At 34.5% G+C, this 21,843-nt stretch overlaps 1 protein-coding gene across 1 annotated transcript in view; it reads right to left on the minus strand.

Moving 5' to 3' along the window:
* The window catches only part of FBXL4 (F-box and leucine rich repeat protein 4), a 135,214-nt gene that overhangs the window by 93,210 nt on the left and 20,161 nt on the right, over positions 1 to 21,843 (minus strand). Inside the window, 2 exon segments of the mRNA XM_043999398.1 lie at positions 7,315 to 7,898; positions 8,727 to 8,854. Of these exon segments, the coding sequence (XP_043855333.1) occupies positions 7,315 to 7,826 (512 nt within the window). The 5' untranslated portion in view covers positions 7,827 to 7,898; positions 8,727 to 8,854.

Raw genomic sequence — 21,843 nt, forward strand, 5'->3', positions numbered from 1 at the left:
ACACTTATCAGTTCTCTGGCCCTAGGCAAGTCACTTAATTCTATTTGCCTTAGTTCTTTATCTATAAAATGAGTTAGAGAAGGAAATGGTATCTTTGTCAAAAGAAAAGGGGGATCACAAAGAGTCAGACATGACTGAAACAAATGAAGACCAACAACAAGAAAAAAGGAATACTAGATTATCACATATAGAAATGATTCCTCCCAAGTGTATTATGCAAACCTATGGTAAGTAAATATGCATAAAGTGAGGGTAGCCTGCATGAGTACATAACAAGTTACAACACAGTTTTCATAAAAGAAAACAAAATTAATGTAAATGTTAATGTTAGAAATAGAAACCTAAAAGTTAGTGTTTAGAACAGTGTTCTTAATTTTATATATATAAATATATATATTAATAAAACATTCAAAATTGGTAGGTTAAAGCTACTTTGTAAAGGCTTTCCTAACATTTTCTGATACTGTGTTGAAATACATTAGGCTTAATGTTACATTTACATAATTTTTGCATTTGACTTCTATATGGCATGAATATATTTAGATGTGAGCAAATCACAAGTTGTAAATATGACACACTGATTAAAGTACAGTACTATATGAATCTTAACAGATATCTCTAGAAAAAGTAAGACTTAAAACAAACAAAAATAACCTTACTACCATCACATAAAACATTAGTTTGTTTATATTACTTTTCAGGGTATCAAGATGACATAGGAAGGAAAATTACTTTATAGGCCTATGGCTATATGAAATTAATTTAGTACCAACCATGAGAATAATATAAATTAATTTTGTGGCATCTGCAATAGAATGAATATATTATTTAAAATTCAACCTCTAATAGTAATGAAATAAATGTTAATAGACAGAAAGGAGAGAATGGTTTCAATTTTCTTGAGAAGTTCATCTCTAGGAGGAAAAAATGGATTCACTGTAAATGACCTAAACAGAATTTGAATTTTGGAAAACTATCAACACAAGTTATTTGGGTTTAAGTTTTTGTACTTAAGTTGTATTCAAATGATGATCTATATAGTATAATAATTTATATTAGTATACTTTATATTGTTATTATATCATAATTATATTATATTATTTATTATATTATAATACTTTATATTATTATCTTCTCAGGTAACAGGTTTTTTTTTACTAGCCAAACATAACACAACTCAAAATATTCTAATGCCAAACCTCATTTTCTTAAGGGGACTGTGAATGAGACAGACCTGTGCTTTGCAAATATCGATTTGGCAACTATGCGGTGGTTGAATTGTAGAGGGAAGAGATTGGCTGCAGTGAGATAAATTAGAAAGTTATTGAAATAGTTTGATTAAGTCTTAATTGTGGTCTGAACTAGAGGAATTGTGGTTTAGATAAAAGAAACAGAACAGATTTAAGACTTATTGAAAAATCACAGTATGGGGGTAGGGGGCCAGTGAAGATGAATAATCAATAATGATGCTTAGATGCAAAATTTAGGAGATGAAGAGTGGGAGTAATGTCAATAGAAACATAATTGAGAAACTTAAGATGAGGATGAGTTTACAGTTTTAGACATATTAAATTTGAAATATCTGTGGATATACAAGGAGAGTTGTCAAATACATTACTAGAAGAACTAGAATCCAGGAAAGAGATGAGGGATGGATTTAGGAGTCAGTTAACACTGAACAGAAATATTAATTGAAACCATAGAAGTTGACAAGACAATCATGAGAGAGAATGCAGAGAGCATGAAGAGGAGCTTTGGGGTACACTCACACATAGGCAGAGGGATGTGGATGTTGATTTTGCAAAGGAGACTGAAATTGAAGAGCTAGATAGGTATTAAGAAAACCACAACAGAACAGTGTTATAGGAACCCAGAAAGTATCCAAAATGTGATCCAACAATTTCATTCATCTTAGTATCTGGTACAATGCCTTGAAAATAGAAGACAATAATTATTAGAGAGAAGAGATTGCTATTGTAATTTCCAATGAAAGAAAAATTTGGGGTTTGTCTTTGATTTGGCCCTATTACACCTCATATCAAATACAATGCTATTTCACGTCACGGATCACGAAATTCCAGTGGATTAATAGAATTTGTACAAGCCACAAATGCATACTCAGAATAGAGGGCTATAACACCATACCCAGCTTTTTTACACATTTGCTACCATCACTTCCACCACCTCTCTAAATATTACAACTAGACTAAATGTGAAAGTTAAGGTAGAAGTGCAATCTGTTAAAATTTTTGTTCACCAAATGTAGCTTCCAACACCAACTGCCTTTTCTATCCTGTCCCACTGTATGTACTATTTGCAGCTGAGATGAACACAAAGTTATATGCTGTGATTAAACAATTGGGCAAGACCTTTGGAATAACTCTATTATGATTTTGGAATATGCATACTGATCAGTGATGTTTTTACTTAAAAGAATTTTAATAAGATGAGTTGTGGAATAAAGTTAAAAAATTGGTAGGCAAATTCTGAGAATAAATTAGTAAATAAATTAATATTAACTTGAATCACAATCAAATACTGTGCAACTCTCAGCTAGAAACCTAAGAGCATGATTTATACTCAAAATCAGTTATGCAGCCATCAACTTTTGGAGGTTAAGTGATTGCGGGAAAGATATACTATTACGCTTTCTTCAAGCTTTCAAGTAAAACATAGGCAACTTTATAGCAAGCAGATAAAAAAATTCACAAGGGTCCTATGAAGATGGTCTTTAAGGTCCTTTCCAACTCTAACATTCAATGATTCTAAATAACAAATATACAAAAGCATCTGAAGCAACTTACTTCCCAATTCCCAAACAGAAACTGCATATTCATTTCTTTCTTATTAATTCATAAATAAGAAAAGCAGTTCCTATTAAATTAGCAAGGTGGTTTGAAAGTAATGAAGGAATTAATGAATTATACAAGAAATCTCCAACAGGCTGCCCTCTAAAAGTTCATTATAAAGTTAGTTTCTGGGAATTTGAGACCTATTCCCACAGAAAATATAAATATTATCTAGGTTCCCAGGCTCATCCATAAAGGTCCATTTAACCCTTAATGTACTTGAAATGTAGCACTCTAATCTATTATTTGTAATAATGTTTCTAAGGAAGAGTACAAAATAAATTTGGAATCCCAGGAACATATATTCCTTACTATAGTTCTGACAGTGTAGATCAATGGAAATAGAGCTCTGGTGGTGTCTCCCTTGATCTGGTACACAGGTGGCATGGAGATGGTTAGAAGCATTGTTTGGAGGCGGGCGGGGGGGGGGGTGGTGGTTGGGGGGTTGTAGATTATAGAAAAAGCGGTGCTTTATCTACTGTGCCACATAGCTGCCCCAATTATAGAACAACTTTGAACAACTGAGGAAGGGATGAAGCCTGGGGACCTGGGTAGAGATGGTGAGAAGTAACAATGGATAGGTCTGCCCACTGCTCAGGATTTTTTATTTGGAGCAGAGGGAAAAGCAATCCACTTATACTTCTTCCTCCTTCCCCCTTTTCCTCAGTATTTCTACTATCAAGGAAGACTTTTCTTCTCAATGATTACAGATACCTCGAAAATTAAGAAGCAGAGCAGTGAGGAGGGGAGATAACAATGAGGATAAGCACTCCATGGGGAAAAGAAAGAGCAAACTGAAGGGAAATATTCAACAACATGGGAGAAGGAAGGAAGTTCCTGTAGCATCCTGACTGAGGGCCTGAGGAGACCCCTGTGAATGAAGAAATTAAAAAGCATTTATTAAGTACTTGCTACGTGCCAAGAACTTAATAGAGAATAAGCTGGCATATAAAGAGGCAGCTGCCTGTATTAAAGGTATTTATTGTTAAAGCTATTTACACTTCTCTGAAGATAGCCAGAATAACAGCATTTTATTAAGCTAGTTAAAACAAACCAACAATCAGCATAAGTATTCTCTGTACAGAACCTATAAATTTAAGTCACTCTTTAAAACAATGTTCTTGTTTACATGTGGTTTGCAAAATGCTTCTAAGTTTCATATTGTCTAATTCACCACTAAGATTTAAATTCACAAATGCTAAGCTTGTTTGAACTTTTGTTTTGTTTGGATGAAAGTAACTTACTTCATTAATCATCCCTTCAAACATCCTAAACATGCTCACCAGAAATACCCACCTAAACACCCAAACTAACCACCAAAAAGATACATATACAATCTAGATGCTTAGAGAAAAAAAGAGTTAAGTAGGCATATGACATCTTTTTTCCTGATTTATTTTTTAAAAGTGCCACCTTGTCTAACTCCCTCAATTTTATAGATGAGAAAACTGAGGTTCAGAGATGTTAAATGACCTGTCCAAAGGTTACAAAGGACATAATTGAAAGATTTCATGTTCAACCTCAGCTACTCTGAGTCCAACTGTAGTGCTCTTTCCACCAAACCATACCATATTCCAAAGGAAATACAATGTAAGGCCTTGAACTCAGTACAAAGCACATTATGTTTCTGAGCTGCATTCCTGGTTATTAAGAAATCATCAGCAATTCCTGGCTTGTTTATTTTGCTTTCTCATCTCCATAAAATTTTCATGATATGATACTATGCATGCATCAAGAGTATCCTTGATGAATACATGAGATAGAAATACGTAAAGTTTTGTGACAATTTTTATAGCACACCACATCTAAGTTAGTCTCAAAACTAAGAGGTATGGAGAATGAAAACATACTTGTTCTACTGCTTTATTTGGGGGGGGGATATGTATATAATACATAAGAATATACATATATGTGTTATATATATACCAACAGAATATAAATATTAGAGGTGTGTATATGTATCAACAGAAGATGAACTTTAAGATTCTTTTCATACAATATGTCTTTCCTGCATTTGTCAAAATATTAGAAGATTCAACAAAAGAAGGGACTATAGTGATAATTTTGTTCAACAATCTGCTAAAAATTAACAACAAATGAGAGAAGCCGCAATGAAGATATATATACATATACCCAAATATATATTCACATGTATAGAATCTGTGTGTGTGTGTGTGTGTGTGTGTGTGTGTATGAAGAGAGAGAGAGAATAGAATGGAAAAGCATTTATTAAGCACTTAATACATGTCGAACTCTATGCTAAGAGCTAGGAATACAAATAAAGATGTGAAACATTCTCTGCTTTCAAAAAAGCCTTAACTATAACTGGGGGAGACAATGGATAAAGAAGGCTTCAATTTATGGCAAATGGAAAAGCCAAGGAGTGCTTAGGTTCTGGCAAGGAATGGATAAGAATAGAAGTCAAGGTCCCAAGAAACTTGGGAGCAATGGCAGGGCAGATGGTTCTCAACTAAGAGGATAGTAGATCCAATGTTCAATGGTAGAGTTGGGCTCTAAGATACCTTTGACAGAGGTAGGGATGAAGGTAGAGGTGAGAGGAGAGGACAATGTCAGCATCCAGCTGAAAGTGAGAAATGGCAATGAAGTAATAGTTGGTTGGCTTGTGGAAGAGGAAAAAAATTTGCAACTCCTGCCCTGGCATCCACGGGCGCTGGTGGTCAAGTCTTGCTCCAAATTCAAAGAGAAAAACAATTCCCTAATAATCATGAGATTATTATCTGCAAATTCTCCTATTTGCAAATAATATGGTGCTAATTTCATTGAACCCCAGAACACTGCAAAGACAATGAAAATGATATTAGAAAAACATCAGTTTAGACATCTATGTTGGAAAAACAAAGATAAAAAATGCATATTGCCTAGACTTTGATTTTTAGAATTAGTTCAATCCACTGAGCTAGTTCAATTAATATGCATATCTTAAATAAGTGCTGAAGATAAACAATAAGCTGGACATCAAAAATTGATTAGGCGATGTCATGTTTAGGAAACTATAATACTTTCAGTGATTTTAAGATACTTGATGCTTTAGAAATCCATCTCTTGAATACCAATATTCTTCTGCATGGTGCCTACATATAGTAGGTGCTTAAAAATATTTATTGATTTGTGATATGAAAATGACTGTCAGAAGAATCAAAATTGTTAAGTGACCCAAAGGGCAACAGAAAGATGCATGTTTGGCATAAGTAGGTTATGGAATATTACCAAGGAAGATTTGCATGTAAGAGATAGTATAAAAACACTAATGAGAGCATTTGGGGACAGAAAAAATGGTATGGTTTAGATATACTAGGTATATGATGCTATTCAAAGCTGAGAATAGGATGAAAAAATGGAAAGGAAGTTAAGCACATACAGCTCAAAATGTCCAAAGCAGGGGCTCTTAACCTTTTTGTATTAAGGACCTCCTTTGGCAGTCTGGTGAAGTCTATGGATAACTCCTTCTCAGAATATTTAACTCAACTGAAGAAAATGTTAGATTTCAGTTAGAGATTGGTGAAAAAAAAAGATGTATCTTTTCCAATCCAAGTTCCCCTTGGGGGTCCATGGAGCTCAGGTTAACACCCTTGGTTTTAAAGTCAGTTTAGCTTGAGAAGAAGCATTGTATACTGGATATGACACTAGACTTGACTCAGGAAGTATAGAGTTCAAATGCCACACAACGCTGGGTAAGTTACTTACACTCTCTAGGCTTAACCTCTCAGTTTCCTCATCTATAAAAGGAGTGGATGGGACTTTATGGCCTCCAAGGTTTATTCCAGTTATCAATCTATTATCCTATAAATAAGAATATTTTTTACTTATTTTGTTTCTCATCCAACATCTAAAGCAATGCCTTAGACAATATAAGTGCCTAATAGATGTCTGCTAAATGACATCATCTTCCCCTCCATAGCAACACCATTAAATTTCATTATTATTGTGAGAGGTACTATGGTCCTAGTATCACAAATCACAATTAACACAAAATGATTAAATAAATGCCTTGAAAATTTTGTGTTCCAAATGGCAGATGTGGTCATCACAGGAGTTCAATGCAGACTTAAACTCTGATGTACCAACAATGACAAATGCTTTCTCTTAGATTTGTCATGGACATTTTGCTTTGGAGAGAGAAACATTTATGTTTTAAGTCAGAAGGGAGATGGTATCAGTAAATGTCTAACATGAAGAAATCACTAAATCTCAGGGGTAGTAATTTACATGAATGATCACTTCTCCCACAATACTGTCATAAAACCAAAGGAAACCTAAGACATTTAAGCATAACGTGGCATATTTTCATAATATACACATACATGTATACATACATATGTACATAAATACACACATATATACATATGTGTGTGTGCATATATGCATGTATAAATCTGAAAGTCAAGTAAAATTACAACCAACTTGGTTTTGGTCATCTTACTTATATTGGTGAATGAAGTTTTACCTTACTTCAGCTGGTGGATTTGGAGAATAAGGATTTGCAGAACAAGCCAGAATTCTAATGACTGCCCCAGGATGATAAGTTTCCAAAACATGAACAGCTGTAGGATATACTGGTTCTTCAAAAGCAAGTTCTACATAGTCTTGGCTCTGAAAGTTTTGTGGAGTTCTCCTGAACGGCAAAGAAGCACTAGGACACTGATTCCACCATGTTCCATAAGTCCGAAATACAGCAGCCTGAGTAAAGTCCCCAGAACTTGGATATACATTTGGTATGCCTGCCAAATTCCACATGGTGTATGACATACTGTTTTCACTGCCATAATGGGAACTGAAATCCAATACTTCTTTGGCATACTGGACTACTTCTGAATTAATAGGTAAAGTTCGGCTGTTTGATTCAATAGTTCTACGGCTGTTCATCATTTCTCCTCTTGTAGCTGTCCTGGCTCGGCGCCGAAGGCATATATAATAAAACATAGTCAGAACTGTTAACATGGGAAACACTGGTGACATCTAGATATGAATTATGATGTTTCTAAAGGTCAGGTGTCCTCAGTAAGGTGTTTTAACTCTTTGAAGGATCTTCTGGGGAAAAAAAAGAAGTGCTAAATGAAATAGAATGACTTAAATAGTCAGGCCAGAAAAACACATTCAAAAATTAAACAAATGGGCTTTTCTTCAATCTGATTTGTACAAAAAAATTACTAAATGATACACACAGACTAAAGATTTGATAGTTGATAGCATAAATATATTTAATCAATTAATTAGTACTAAATGGAGCTTTAGTTTTATTTATGTTAAGTCTGCATAGAAACTATGTCTTGGGGGGTAGCTAGGTGGCGCAGTGGATAAAGTACCAGCCCTGGATTCAGGATGACCCGAGTTCAAATTCGACCTCAAACACTTGACACTTATAGCTGTGTGACCTTGGACAAGTCACTTAACCCTTGTTGCCCAACAAACAAACAAAAAGAAACTATATCTTGGAAGTATATAGATAATGTAAATAGATAGAAGTATGCTAATAATAAGAAATCTTTTTTCTTTACTTGTATATCTATAAGCATATTTAAGAAACTTTCTATTTACTACTTCATTAAAATGTATAATAAAAAGTATATATTACATAAATCTTTTATCTAAAACAAATCTGATCTAAAAAGTTATCTTTGATATTAAAACCATTTCAAATTTTAACAGTCTCTATCATTTGCTACTATTCTCTTCCAAACACGTATGCCAGATTTTACATTATAGGAATATAGCTTTTCGAAGCTGATAGTTCATCAAGACCTAATAAATTAGCTACCTTACAAATTACAGATCACTAGAAAGTTTTAACATAATTCTTAACATTATTTGTTAAAGCACTTTATACTAGGTGGCCAGTTTGTCTAGGAAATCACTTACCCCACATGTGAAAATCACAGGATACCCAAAAGAAATTCAGAAGTTGGCACCCATCCATAGGTCCTGAATAGGGGAATATTCTAGGTTCTATGCAGATTTCATACATAGAAGCTAAAATGAGAATTTATCTGTAAGATAGAAGTTTGGGGTTTGTTAATAATAAATAATAGGTATTTTCTATTTTCAACTTATAAAATCAAATATCTAACAATTATTACAGATTGGTAAATTAACTTCAAATGTCATTATTTCATAACTATCAACAATATTTCCAGCTACAGGTAATATAAACTCTTCACTAAATGTTCACTTTACTATTAATATATATAACATATTTTGAAATAATAGTTATATATAGTTATATATAATTAAAAGAATATGCCTATGTGATCAATAAAATTGAACTGATCTGATTTTCACAAGTGAAGTCTTGACTACTCTTGAACTTAAGTTAAAGGACAAAAGAATTTCTCACTCTATTGTGTGATGTTGGTGTTTCTGAATTGATTAAGTAACTGATACCTATGCTTAAAGTATGGGGCAGTTCACTGAAAGGGGTGGGGGAAAGACTTGCAAGGGCAATTTTGGCAATCTAAAAAAATATACTGATAAAACTTATTTTAAAAAATAAAGTGCATGCTGGCCACTGGGGGAAAGGGGAGGGGGGATGTTGAGGAGTACCACTCCATACTCTAAGCTGTCAGGGATAAGAAAGTATTGCTAATCAAACAAAATAAAGCAGGAGAGAAAAAAAGAACTTCAATATGAAAACAAAAGAGAAAAAGTATCTGAAGAAGCAAAGGGTATTCCACACCTATGTTAGGAGGTTGGAGAATGGTGGAATGTTATACAAAGCAGAAAGTGATGGGGGGGGCAGCTAGGTGGCGCAGTGGATAAAGCACCGGCCTTGGATTCAAGAGGACCTGAGTTCAAATCCAGACTCAAACACTTGACACTAGCTGTGTGACCCTGAGCAATTCACTTAACCCTCGTTGCCCTGCTAAAAAAAAAAAAAAAAAGAAAGAAAGAAAGAAAAAAAGAAGAGAAAGTGATATCAGAAAGACCACTGAATACTTGGAGCTCAGAAAAAAAAAAATTTAAGGCATTTCTAGAAGAAAAAAAAAAGGAAGTTTTATTTTGTGAGAAAGAATGAAATCAATGTCCTTCAAGGGTTGAAAAATTAAATGCCCACGTGTCATCAGATGACAGATAATCTAGTAAGGGTCAGAGGAAAAATAAGAGAATAGTAGTTGGTGATTTCCTTGTAGAAGGGTACTAAGGCAGCTATTTGTTGACTTGATAACAGAGAGGTTTATTATCTTCCCAGAGCAAACAACCAAGATGTAACAGAAAGCCTCTCAAGATCTGCCAAAGTGGATGACTACTATCCATTTCTGGTAATTCACATGGGTACAAATGATACTGCCAGAAGAAACTGAGAAAGCACTGCCAAACATGAAATTTTCAGCAGGAAACAATACCTTAGAGGTACAAGTAGTATTTTAATCATGGTGCCCATCAAAGGCAAGGGATTTGGAAGAGAAAAACATATTTGAGAAGGGAACAACTGATTAAAAGATATTTGACTAAGAATTTAAACCACAGCTTCAACATAAAAATGAAAAGCCCCCAGCTAAGGATGAAGCATACCTAACAAGGGCTGGTGAGAACTGTCTGGAGTCCTGGAAATCTAATTAAGACAGTTTTAAACAGAAAAGGAAGGGGCAGAGAAAAATGTGGCAGCGTATATCCACTAAGGAGGGGCTACGATAGAGAGTGAACTACAATGCAGAAAGGATACCACCTGAAACACTCAGAGGTTCCCAGAAAACAAAATGCATCAATAAATCCAGTAATAAAATGCATGAGTTCAGCTGTTTGTACACAAATGCAGAAAGTATGGCTTAACAGGCATGACGAACTAGAAATCCTAACACAAGAAGGCAAATTTATAATAACAATTACAATAATAATACTAATAATGATAGAATTTGTATAGTGCCTACTATGTGCTAGGCACTGTGCCTTATAAGTGCTTTATAATTATGATCTCATTTGATTCTCACAATTCTATGAGACTAATTTGAGGAAATTGAGGTGTCAGAAGGTAAGTGATTTGCTCAAGGTCCTAAAGCTAGAGGCCAAATTTGAAGTCAGGTTTTTCTGACTCCAAGCCCTATTCTCTATCCATTATGCCACCTAAATTTGACTTCCTAGATATTGAGGCTTGGTGAGGCCCACGACTGGAATATAACAGTGGAACAGCATACATTGTCAAAAAACAACAAAATAAACAGCATAGGTAAAATGATGGCAGAGTAGCTTTGAATATTAAAGAGATCTAGATACATCCACATAAGGAAATCAAGAAACTAAAGAGGAAAAGCATATTTAGATGAAGAACAATACAAGCAAAACCAAAACTGATGCTGTCACATAAGTATACTAAAGATGTTCTTGAGAGAAAGATAAAGGTAGATAAGATCCCATGGCCTACAATTCTACAAAGGAAGTTAGACCAGGAGAAATGGAAATATATAAGAAAAAATATTGTGTTTTTTTTTCCTTTTACACTCAAGGATGAAATTCTAAAGACACAAAGGGAAAAAATTACAGTTAAGGGAAGAAAAAAAGGAAGTTTTCTAAAGGGGTCAATGTTGACCCTTAGGGAACTTATCAACCAACTTAGATTTTCAAAGATGAATAATGAAGCAAGAATAGGTAGCTTGATGGATGTTTAGCAAACTGAACTACAAATCCCCAAATGAAGTGAGGCCAAAAGTACAGGAGATAATTGAGGGAAAGAGCTAGAGAAGCAAAGGACAGCAAGAAATTGTTCCACTCATGAAGCAACCACATCATTCTACAAATAATAATGGTTATAATATTATCATTATTATTACACATAATAATGAGAATAGCTAACATTTAAATAGCATTTAATATATTTGCTTAGACACTGTGCTAAGAATTTTAAAATTATTATTTTATTTGATCTTCACAACAATTTTGGGAGGTAGGTGCTATTATTATCCTCATTTTATAGAAGAGGCAAACAGAAGTTAAGTCTTACTCAGGGTTACACAGCTATTAAGTATCTGAAGCCAGACTTAAACTCAGATCTTCCTGAGTGGAAGATCAATACTATATACTGCACCACCCAGCTGCCTATGCTTTTCTCCAGTATATATCCTCTGATTCTATGAAGGTCTCTCCTCTAGCTGAAGACCTTCCTGTATTGATTACATTCATAAGATTTCTTTCCAGTAGAAACTCTCTCATGTATAGTATGAGTGTTGGATGAAGGCTGTACCATGTCTATAAGGCATTTCTCCAGTAGTATTACTCTTCTGATGACTAAAAAGATCTGGGCTCAAGCTAAATGATATCTCACAGTGATTACTTTGAAAACCTTTCCATAAGTTTGCTTTCCATGATGCTGAATGAGATCACAAAAGAAATTAGCTTAGACCTTATTGTAAATTAAACAAGACACTCAAATAAATAAATAAAATATTCAAGACCAATTTCAAACATTCTACATTGACTCTAGCCATTCTATAAAATTAATAGTAGCAACAGAAACTCCCACTTATATAGCACTCTCTTCAAGATAACTGTGTAGAGTTGATAGTATAAGTATTGTTCAATTTTACAAATGAGGTAACTGAGGCTCACCAAGGTGACGCAACTTGGTAATTGTAAGACAAAAAAATTTTGGAGATACAGAGAAACAATTTGGGTAAAATAGCACAGAGAAGAGGAAATAAAATAGCCACTATTCTACTCGAAAAAAGGAGAGGAAAAAAGGAGGTAGAACACAGCTTCAGGGAACAAATGGGTAGAATTTTATTTCTATAACATCTCTTCTATCTCTCTGCTCCTCTCTACTCACAGAGCCACCATGCTGGTTTGGGACCTCATCTCTTACCTAGACTACAATTACCATCTTGTTAGTTAGTTTCCCTGCTTTGGGTCTCTGATATCTGAACTCCATGCTCCATACAGTTATTAAAACAGTTATCAAAACTTTTCAGTTGTTTCCTACCACCTATAGCATAAAATATAAAGTCATTAGTTTAGTATTCAGGAATCTTTAAAATCTGGTTCCAGTCTACCTTTCTAGAGTTAAAATATTTCAGATTATTCTCCTTCACAAAATCTATATTCTAGCCTAACTCAAACTATTACCTGTTTCCAGAACTGAACATTATATCTTCCACCTCTGCACCTTCACCCATGCCATTTCCTATGAGTGGGAGACATTCCATCCTCATTTCCTGTTAAGAATACTTATCTTCTTTCAAGGCTCAGATAAGTGTCGCCTATTCTCTGATGCCTTCCCTACCTTCTCAGCGGCTAGTGCTCTCTCATTCTTCAAATTACCTCTTACTGAATTCATCTTGAACATCTTACATTCTTATGGTAATTGTCTGACCATTCCATATTCTTCTTTGCTGTATCATACATACACTACCCTCTAATTGTGGGTATACCACAAGTTTCTGTCCTTGGTCTTTTCTTTTCTTTTTCTCTTCTCTCTTGTTATCTGGTTGCATAGGGAGAACACGTTTTCTACTAAGAAGCAGGTTGTTGTTGTTGCTGCTGCTGCTGCTGCTGCTGTTATTACAGGTACTATTTTGCCAATTTTTTCCTGGTCTACATGTCCATTCCTATTCTCTCTCCTGAGCTCCAGATACATATTACCACATTTCTACCTCCACAACACCTCTGGCATGTATCCATCCCCTCTACTCCACTGGCACCATAACCAACCTAGTCCCCATCACCTCTTACCTGAAATAGTATGAGAGCTTCTTAATTGGTTGCCCCACATCAAGTCTTTCCTTCCTCCAGTTCTTCCTCCACACAACCACCTAAGTGATTTTCTGAAAGTATTGATCTGACCATGTCACTCCTCAATTCAATAAACATCAATGTTCCCTATTATCTATGTGATAAAATATAAAATAGTTGGCATTTGAAGCCCTTCCCAACCTGCTCCCATCCTATATTCAGTACTGTTTTACACTGCTAATTTTCACTCATGCTATGGTCTCCTTGTTTCTCATATGTGGCGTTCCTCCTCTCTCTTTGTCTTGTGTATTCATTGTCTTTCCCTTGCTGGGATGCATACCTTCTTCACTTCTGCCTAGTTTCCTTCAAGGCTCAACACAAATATCACATTTTACATGCCTTTCCTGATCCTTGCTCCTGCCCCAGCTACTAGTGCCTTTTCCCCCAAACGATCTTATATCTATTTTGAATACACCTAAGTACATGTTATCTTCCCTAGCAAAACTATAAATTCCTTGAGGGTGGGACCTGTTTCACTTTTGTTTTTGTATCTGAAGAGTCTACCATAGTGGTGGTATAAAGTAGATGCTTAATAAATGTTTGATAACTGAGGGCAAAAACTGTTATGTTTATGTCTTTATATCCCTAGAAACTACCATAGTACCTTGCATGTAACAAGTATTGAATTGAATCAAATTATTGATGTATACCTCAAAACTGCCCATATATTTTCAGGCTTTTCCTCAGATATGGGATGTTTTGTGAGAGCCAGCATATACACACTAAGTGTTAAATGCAATCTGCAGAGGGGCAGCTAGGTGGCGCAGTAGATAAAAGCACTGGCCCTGGATTCAGGAGGACCTGAGTTCAAAGCGGGCCTCAGACACTTGACACTTACTGTGTGATCCTGGGCAAGTCACTTAACCCTCACTGCCCCACAAAAAACAAAACAAAAAACAAAAAACAAAATGTAATATGCAAAGGATGTGGTACTTTGAACAGGAATATGGGAATTAGGAGAGCATCTACTGGCAAAGTTACTTATCTAAGGGCCTGTAGGCAAGGAGTAATTTGTACCCTGACTTTTGTGAAAATATTGATTGTAAAATATTACTTTGATACTTTCTGGAGCCTTTTCTTGAGGTGCCTTTGAAAAAAGATTCTTATAGTCCTTTAAAAATGTGCACCAAAATTTCCCCTTCAAAGTAGTTTTATCACAGTAACATAATTTTGTCCCAATATTAAGGTAATCTAAGTTTACGATGTATGGACAAGGTCACTTTTTGTTTTTATACCCACTTAAAAAGATTTTGGAGATATTTATTTTGTCTGGTCATACAACTGGAATTAGAGCTCAGGTGGCCTTTGTTACATCACCTGCTTAGATCACCGCACCCATCACCCTCATCCAACATTGTTTAAAGGAATAACAAATTTTCTAAAATAAATTGAAGTTTAAAACTAGCAGCCAATGAATAAAAAAGCAAAATCATTTTAACTTGCACCATGAGACTTCTACTCTCCTTGGAAAGCAATTTGTTCTATACTACATGATTCTATTATAATACAACTTTATTTTCAACCGCATCGTTCATATTCTAAAATGCTTTACAAAGTTAAATAATACAATTACAGAGAAAGTAATAGCAGTGGAAAAGAGAAATTAAGAGGTATAGACAAGGGAGAACATATGTTTTCTACTGAGATTTGAAGTGAGATGGAAAGTCGATGAGGCGGAGAGAAGCAGGATGGCAAGAACTACAGAGGAGTTCTGCCTGTATAACGGTAACCAGTTTGAAGGGAAAGGAATTCGTATTAAAGAAAAAGGAAGGATTTAAAAATGAATTGGGGCTAGGGTAAGGAAAACTTAACCAGGTTTAAATGGTGTCCTGAAATAAGTTAAGAAAAGATTTTTAAAATGCAGAAAGAAATTCTTACTAGTATAAGAGAATGAAAGAAGAGAAGGAAGAATGAAAAATAAAGCACAAGAATATTTTGAATGCCAGTGGCTATACTATTTCTGAAATAGTCCATGAGGAAAAAAAAGTCCACATGACAATAAAGTAATATGGAAATGAAGGTATAAAATAGTATTTCAATAGCATTAAAACAATTTGAATGTAAAAAAATTTCAACAGCATTTTAGGGGTGTGTCTGTGTGTGTATGTGTGTGATAAATACATAAGTCAGTAAAAGAAAATTGTGTAGTTCTGAATATTGCCAAAGTATTCAGGATTATATCACAATGAGAAGACAGTTATAGCTTAATAAAAAAACAATATAACAGGGAATAGAAGAAAATAGAACATATGACCCAAAAAAGGGGCTGAAATTAGGTATGTATATTGATCCACTTTCCTCCTGAAAAAAGTTCTATTGTATATATCTGTGGGAAGACTGACAACAAAGATGGCTTAAGAAAAAAATTTAAGAGTTGTAAGTTTAAATTTGGAATTACACTATAATTGTACATAGCCTTTGAATCAGTGATGCCACTAATAGATATTTACCCATAGGGAGGTCAAAGACAAAAGCAAATATCCCATACATACAAAAATATTCATGAGCAACATTTTTTGTAATAATTAAGAACTGGAAACAAAATGGGTATGTTTCAGTTGGGAAATGGCTGAGAATTGTGGTATATAAATATAAAGGATTATAATTGATAATTGATAACCATGAAGAACTCAGAAAGTTGGGAATACTCATAGAATGAGACAGTGCATGATAAAATGAGTACAATCAGGAAAACAATTTAGACATTGCTAACAATAATACAAAGGAAAACAACAATGAAAGACTTCAGAACACTGATAATTCAGTCAATAATCTTGACCTCCAATGAACTGATGCCAAAGCATGCTTCCTGCACATGCCTCCTGCCTTTCAGTAGAGAGGTGTTAGACTACAATGAGGCACACACTTTCAGATATGGCCAATGTTTTGATCTGTTTTGCTAAACATTATTTACTTGGGTTCTATTGGGAGAAACAAAGTCATTGGAGATGATAATGAAGAAAGGAGGGAGGGAGAGGAAAAAGAGATAGAGAAAGAAAGATTAATAAAACTTTTTTTAGTTTTTAAAAGTTATGTTTAAATGACATTAAAGAATAAAGGTAGAAAACTGACCAAGAAAAGGCACACCAAGACCAAAAATTCATGGGGAAAACTTTTTACAAGAATTTGAAGGATTCCATAAATTGGTATAAAGGAAGGGATTGGGGGGGCTAACAAAAAACTGAAACACAATAGGCAAGAATCAGACAAATGAATAGCTATGAAGATATCTAGAAGGAGGATGGAATGATACATATTGAAAATTCACTGGATCAAGGAGAATGAGGGAAAAAGAAATACTTCTATTAGTACAAAAGGAGGCCTGAATATATAAAAGCTTTTTCTGTACTATTGCCACAAAGAAACTCTGATGGAAATTAAAGGAGGATTCATGAAAGAGGTGATTGGAGACATAAAAGGAAGCTATTTCTTAGAATACTGATTTTTTTTTTATATTTAAAGTTTTAAAATACAAGTCCATGTAAGGTTCCCATTACTGACTTATAGACAAGTAGAAAAAGTATTAAAGGGAAAAGAATTTATTAATGGAGGAGATAAAACAGCAAGAGTATAGAGACAAGCCAAAATTGTCTTTCAGTATTAGATATCTAATCACCCATAACTGACTTCCTAATAAATATCTTCTGGATATCTCATCAACATCTCATACTCAACATGCCCAAGACAGAATTCATTACTTACCTTCCTCCCATCCCCAAACCCACTCTATCTGACTTTTTCATTTATGGGTAAGGACATTGACATTTTCAAAGTCATCCTTCTTCCCTGTCCCCCAATCCGCATATCTAATTAGCTTCCAAGTCTTCTTGATTTTACTTGATATCTCTTAATTGATCTCCTCTTGAATCACAGGACCACTACCTTAGTTCAAATATTCATCAACTCACATTTTTACTGCTATAGTATATTCCCAATCAGTCTTCCGGTTTTAAGTCTTTCCCCTCTCCAATCTATCTTCTTCATGGTTTCCAAAATCATGCTTCTAAGGTACAGGTCTGATTATGCCACCATATTGCTCTAAAACTTTCTGTAGCTCTCTATTGCCATTACAACCCACTTGGCTTAACATTTAAGGTCCTCTACAATCTGGTTCCCACCTATCCACCTGACTTTATTTTACAAAATTCTCCTTCATAACTTTATATTTAAGTAAAACTATATTACTAACAGTTCTCTTAACTCTATCTCTTACACCTATGCATTTGCACAAGCTTCCCTATGCTAACCCTGCAGTGATACTATTTAGTACCATTATTTTCCTTCAAGGCTCAACTAGAAACTACCTTCTCTATAAAGCCTTTTCTAGATCATCCCAATCATTAGTGCTCTCTCCCTCATCAATTTTCCTTATACTAAGCCTATTTGCACACATAAGTGGAATGTAAAATCTGTAAGTACAAGCACTGAAATTAAAAATACTTATTGAATTAAAACATTAAGGCTAGGGTAAGGAAAACTTAAACAGGTTTAAATAGTGAACTGAAATAAGTTAAGAAAAGATTTTTAAATTGCAGAAAGAAATTAAGTAAAATATGAAAGAGATACAAGGCCAGATTCTGGTCCAAACTCTACTTCAAGCATGTAAAAGAAAAAGAATCAAGGACTATTAAAGAGGATATAAAGAGTTAGGCTTAAGAAGGACAAGGATTAGCTATCTCTCAAAGGCAAGGTAAGTTAGATAATACAAGTGGAAAAATTAGAGGGCTTAAGCAAATTGACAAGTGGAAAATTGTTGAAATAGTATACTTTTATAAAAATGAAGGGGAAGTAATTGGGATTGAGGAGTTGTTGAGACAGAGAAAAGGGAAAGGAATTTGAGCAGTATTATCAAGTTATTAAGAGGTGATAATTGTCTACAAAAGATTTTAACCAGATTCTTAGGGCTAAGGCGTAAACACCTATAAGTAGTTTCAAAAAAAAAGGTTGAAAATATTAACCACCATGAAGTACTTAGGTAAAATTGTGCAGCAACATACATATCGTATATGATGATTCTAAAATTGACCTCCCTCTTGAAGAAAAAGGCAAAGGGACTTGAAGAACACATCTCCAAATTCTAGGTCCTTAGTAAGATGAAGAACTGTAAATGACAACTATTCTCAGCAATACGATGATCCAAGAAAATCCCAAAGGACTAATGATGAAGTATATTATCCATCTCCAAAGAAAGAACTGATATTGATTGAACACAGACTGAAGTATGCTATTTTTCACTTTCATTTTTTTCTTTTGCGTTTTCTTCTACAAAATGACTAATATGGTAATGTTTTACATAACTGTACATGTATAATCTCTTATCTGACTGCTTAGCACATGGGGGAGAGGGAAGAAGGAATAAAATTTGGAGCCTAAAACTTTAAATAAAAAATGTTTATTAAAAAAAGAATGAAGAGAAAAGAAGCAAAGGCTAACTATGGGGGGAAAGGTCTCTCAGGAGAAGAGATTTTACTTTTGTTAGGATGATGTAGGATATAAGAATATTATACAGAGGGAAAGGGGAAGGCAAAGTACAACTGTACAACTGCAGTTTAAAAAACAACTTGGTGAGACCAGCAAAGAAATCAGAGTGGGAGGAAGCAATACCTCTCCCCAACAACAAAGATCTAGAAACAGCACTGGACCAAGTGATCATAGGATCCAAGGAAGAACCACAGTGAAACATTTTTCCAACCCCAGTCAGCAGCAAAGGGAGATAGCCAGAGACTGCCATAAGAATAGTTATGGATCCAGCAGGGACTGGGTCTGACACTGTCTATACAGGAAGCAAGAATAGGAGCTAGCCAGCAACTATGTTGTTCTGATAGCAAAGAGACAGACCAACAACTAAGCATGGGGCTGACATGTGGCTGCATTTCAGAGCAAGAAGTAGGTTGGGTTGTGGATACAATTCAGCCTGAGGCTGTATACTCAGCAGGCAAATATCTCAAACAGAAACAAGCAGCAGCTACATGGCATTGGTACTCAATACTCAGAGAAAACGGATCCCACATTATCCAAAGCAGAACCAAATAAGGCCACAATATACCTTCCAACATTTTACAGAGCCTGGCCCTACACAAAGTCCCAATTCATGAAGTAAGTCTTGAAGGATGAATAAACAACAACAAAAGATGCCAATGATAAAGAGTTATTATGGGAAAAGGGACAAACCTAGAAGAAGATAATAACTACAAAACACACGCAAGCAAAGTCTCAAAGAAAACAGTTTGTCCACAAAGTCAACTTAAATTCCTGAAAGAAATAAAGGAAGAGTTGGGAGGGAGAAAGTTAAAATGATACTTTAAATGAAATGAGAGCTCTCATGGAAAGAATCAGAAAATAAATTAGAATTATATAGAAAAGACATAAAACAAGAATTAACAGATTAACAGAAGAAATTCAAAACCTTAACCAAAGAACAGATTCCTTGACAACGAGAATTGACCATATCAAGCAGAAACCAGAATGTTGTATACAAGAAACATGTGAAATATAAAAATTCAATCATTTAAAATGAAGGACTGGAACAAAATTAAACTTCAGTGAAACTTTAAAAAAAAAGTCATAGTAATCATGATCTCAGACAAAGCACCAATTAAAAATAGCTTTTTTACAAAGAGAGATAAACAAGAAAGCCAAATTAGTCAAGAATTAATATTCAATGCTTATCATATATGCACCAAATGTCCTAGCACCTAAATATTTAATGGAAAAGTTAATTAATTTCCAAGAAGGAACAGAAAGCAAACTAAAATACTTAAGGATCTCAATATGTCTCCTCTCAGAGACAGAAAAATCTAACCAAAAGTTAAACAAGAAGAAACTAAGAACACAAAATCTTGAAAAAAATAGAGAGATGACTGAACTGGACATACAATTAAAAGAGAAAATAAAAAGAAATGTAGAAAAAAGTTACCAAATAAAAAAACTCCAATTCAACTTCCTTTTAGCTTCCCTGGCATCCTTCAAAACACAGCTAAAATCCTACCTTCTGCAAGAATTCTTTCTTGGTTAACACACCCCACCCTGCCTTTTAATGCTAGTGTTTTCCTTCTGAAATTACCTCCAAGTTATCCTGCTGTATACCTTATGTTTGCACACTGTTGTTTACATATAGTCTTCCCCATTGGACTGTGAGCTCCTTGAGGGCTGAGACTTTCTTAGTCTTTCTTTGTAAAATACAAAGCAAATATTTGCTTTGCAAAATTAGAGGGTGTTAATAAAGTTGTTGTTCTTTTCTTTTCTTTTTCATTATTATATAAATGAAAGCTTTTATTTTTTGACTTCCAGAGTACATTGAGCCTCTCATGTACCATTCTACCTTGCATTAGAATTATTTGTGTCATGTCATAAATCTCCTCCAAGATTGTAAATACACTTTGAGGGTAGGGATCATGTCTTATTCATCTTTGGTTCTTCAGGACCTAGCATAATTTCTTGTAATAACACTCATATATTTAATTTATTTTCTTTCTTTTTTTTTGATGAGGCAATTGGGGTTAAGTGACTTGCCCAGGGTCACACAACTAGTAAGTGTCAAGTGTCTGAGGCCGGATATGAACTCAGGTCCTCCTGAATCCAGGGCTGGTGCTCTATCCACTGCACCACCCAGCTGCCCCTATTTAATTTCTTTATTTCTTTTTTTTTTCAGAATTTTATTTTCCAAATTACATGTAAAAGCAAATTTTGACATCAATTAAAAAAAAAAAACTTTGTGTTCCAACTTCTCTTCCTCCCTCCCTTCCCACCCCCACCCCAAGAACTCAAACAATTCAATATAAATTATACATGAGTAGTCATGGAAAACAATTCTACATTAGCTAGGTTGTGAGAGAAAACAGATAAAACAAAACCAGATTAAGAAATTGTCAAAAAAAGAAATGTGTTTCAGTTTGTTTTCAGATATCATTGGGTAGATGGACTCCAATTTTCATAAGTTCTTCAGAGTTATATTGGATCATTGCCTTGCTGAAAATAACCATGTGCTTCCCAGCAGATCATCTTACACTAATGCTGTTATTTTGCATACAGTACATTTCTCTCTGCTTCAGTTCATGTGGGTCTTTCCAGGTTTTTCTGATAGCATCCTGTTCATCATAATTTTTATATAGTACCTTGAACTTGACAGAGAATTTTCTTCACAATAGCCCAGCAGAGTAGGTACCATAATACGTTTTGACATTGTAGTCAATCATCATAACTATTTCCCTCCATCCCATTCCCTTCCAATGATATTTACTCTATGGTCTATCTTATTTTG

The sequence above is a fragment of the Dromiciops gliroides genome, chromosome 4 (genome assembly GCF_019393635.1).
Source record: "Dromiciops gliroides isolate mDroGli1 chromosome 4, mDroGli1.pri, whole genome shotgun sequence".
NCBI lineage: Eukaryota > Metazoa > Chordata > Mammalia > Microbiotheria > Microbiotheriidae > Dromiciops > Dromiciops gliroides.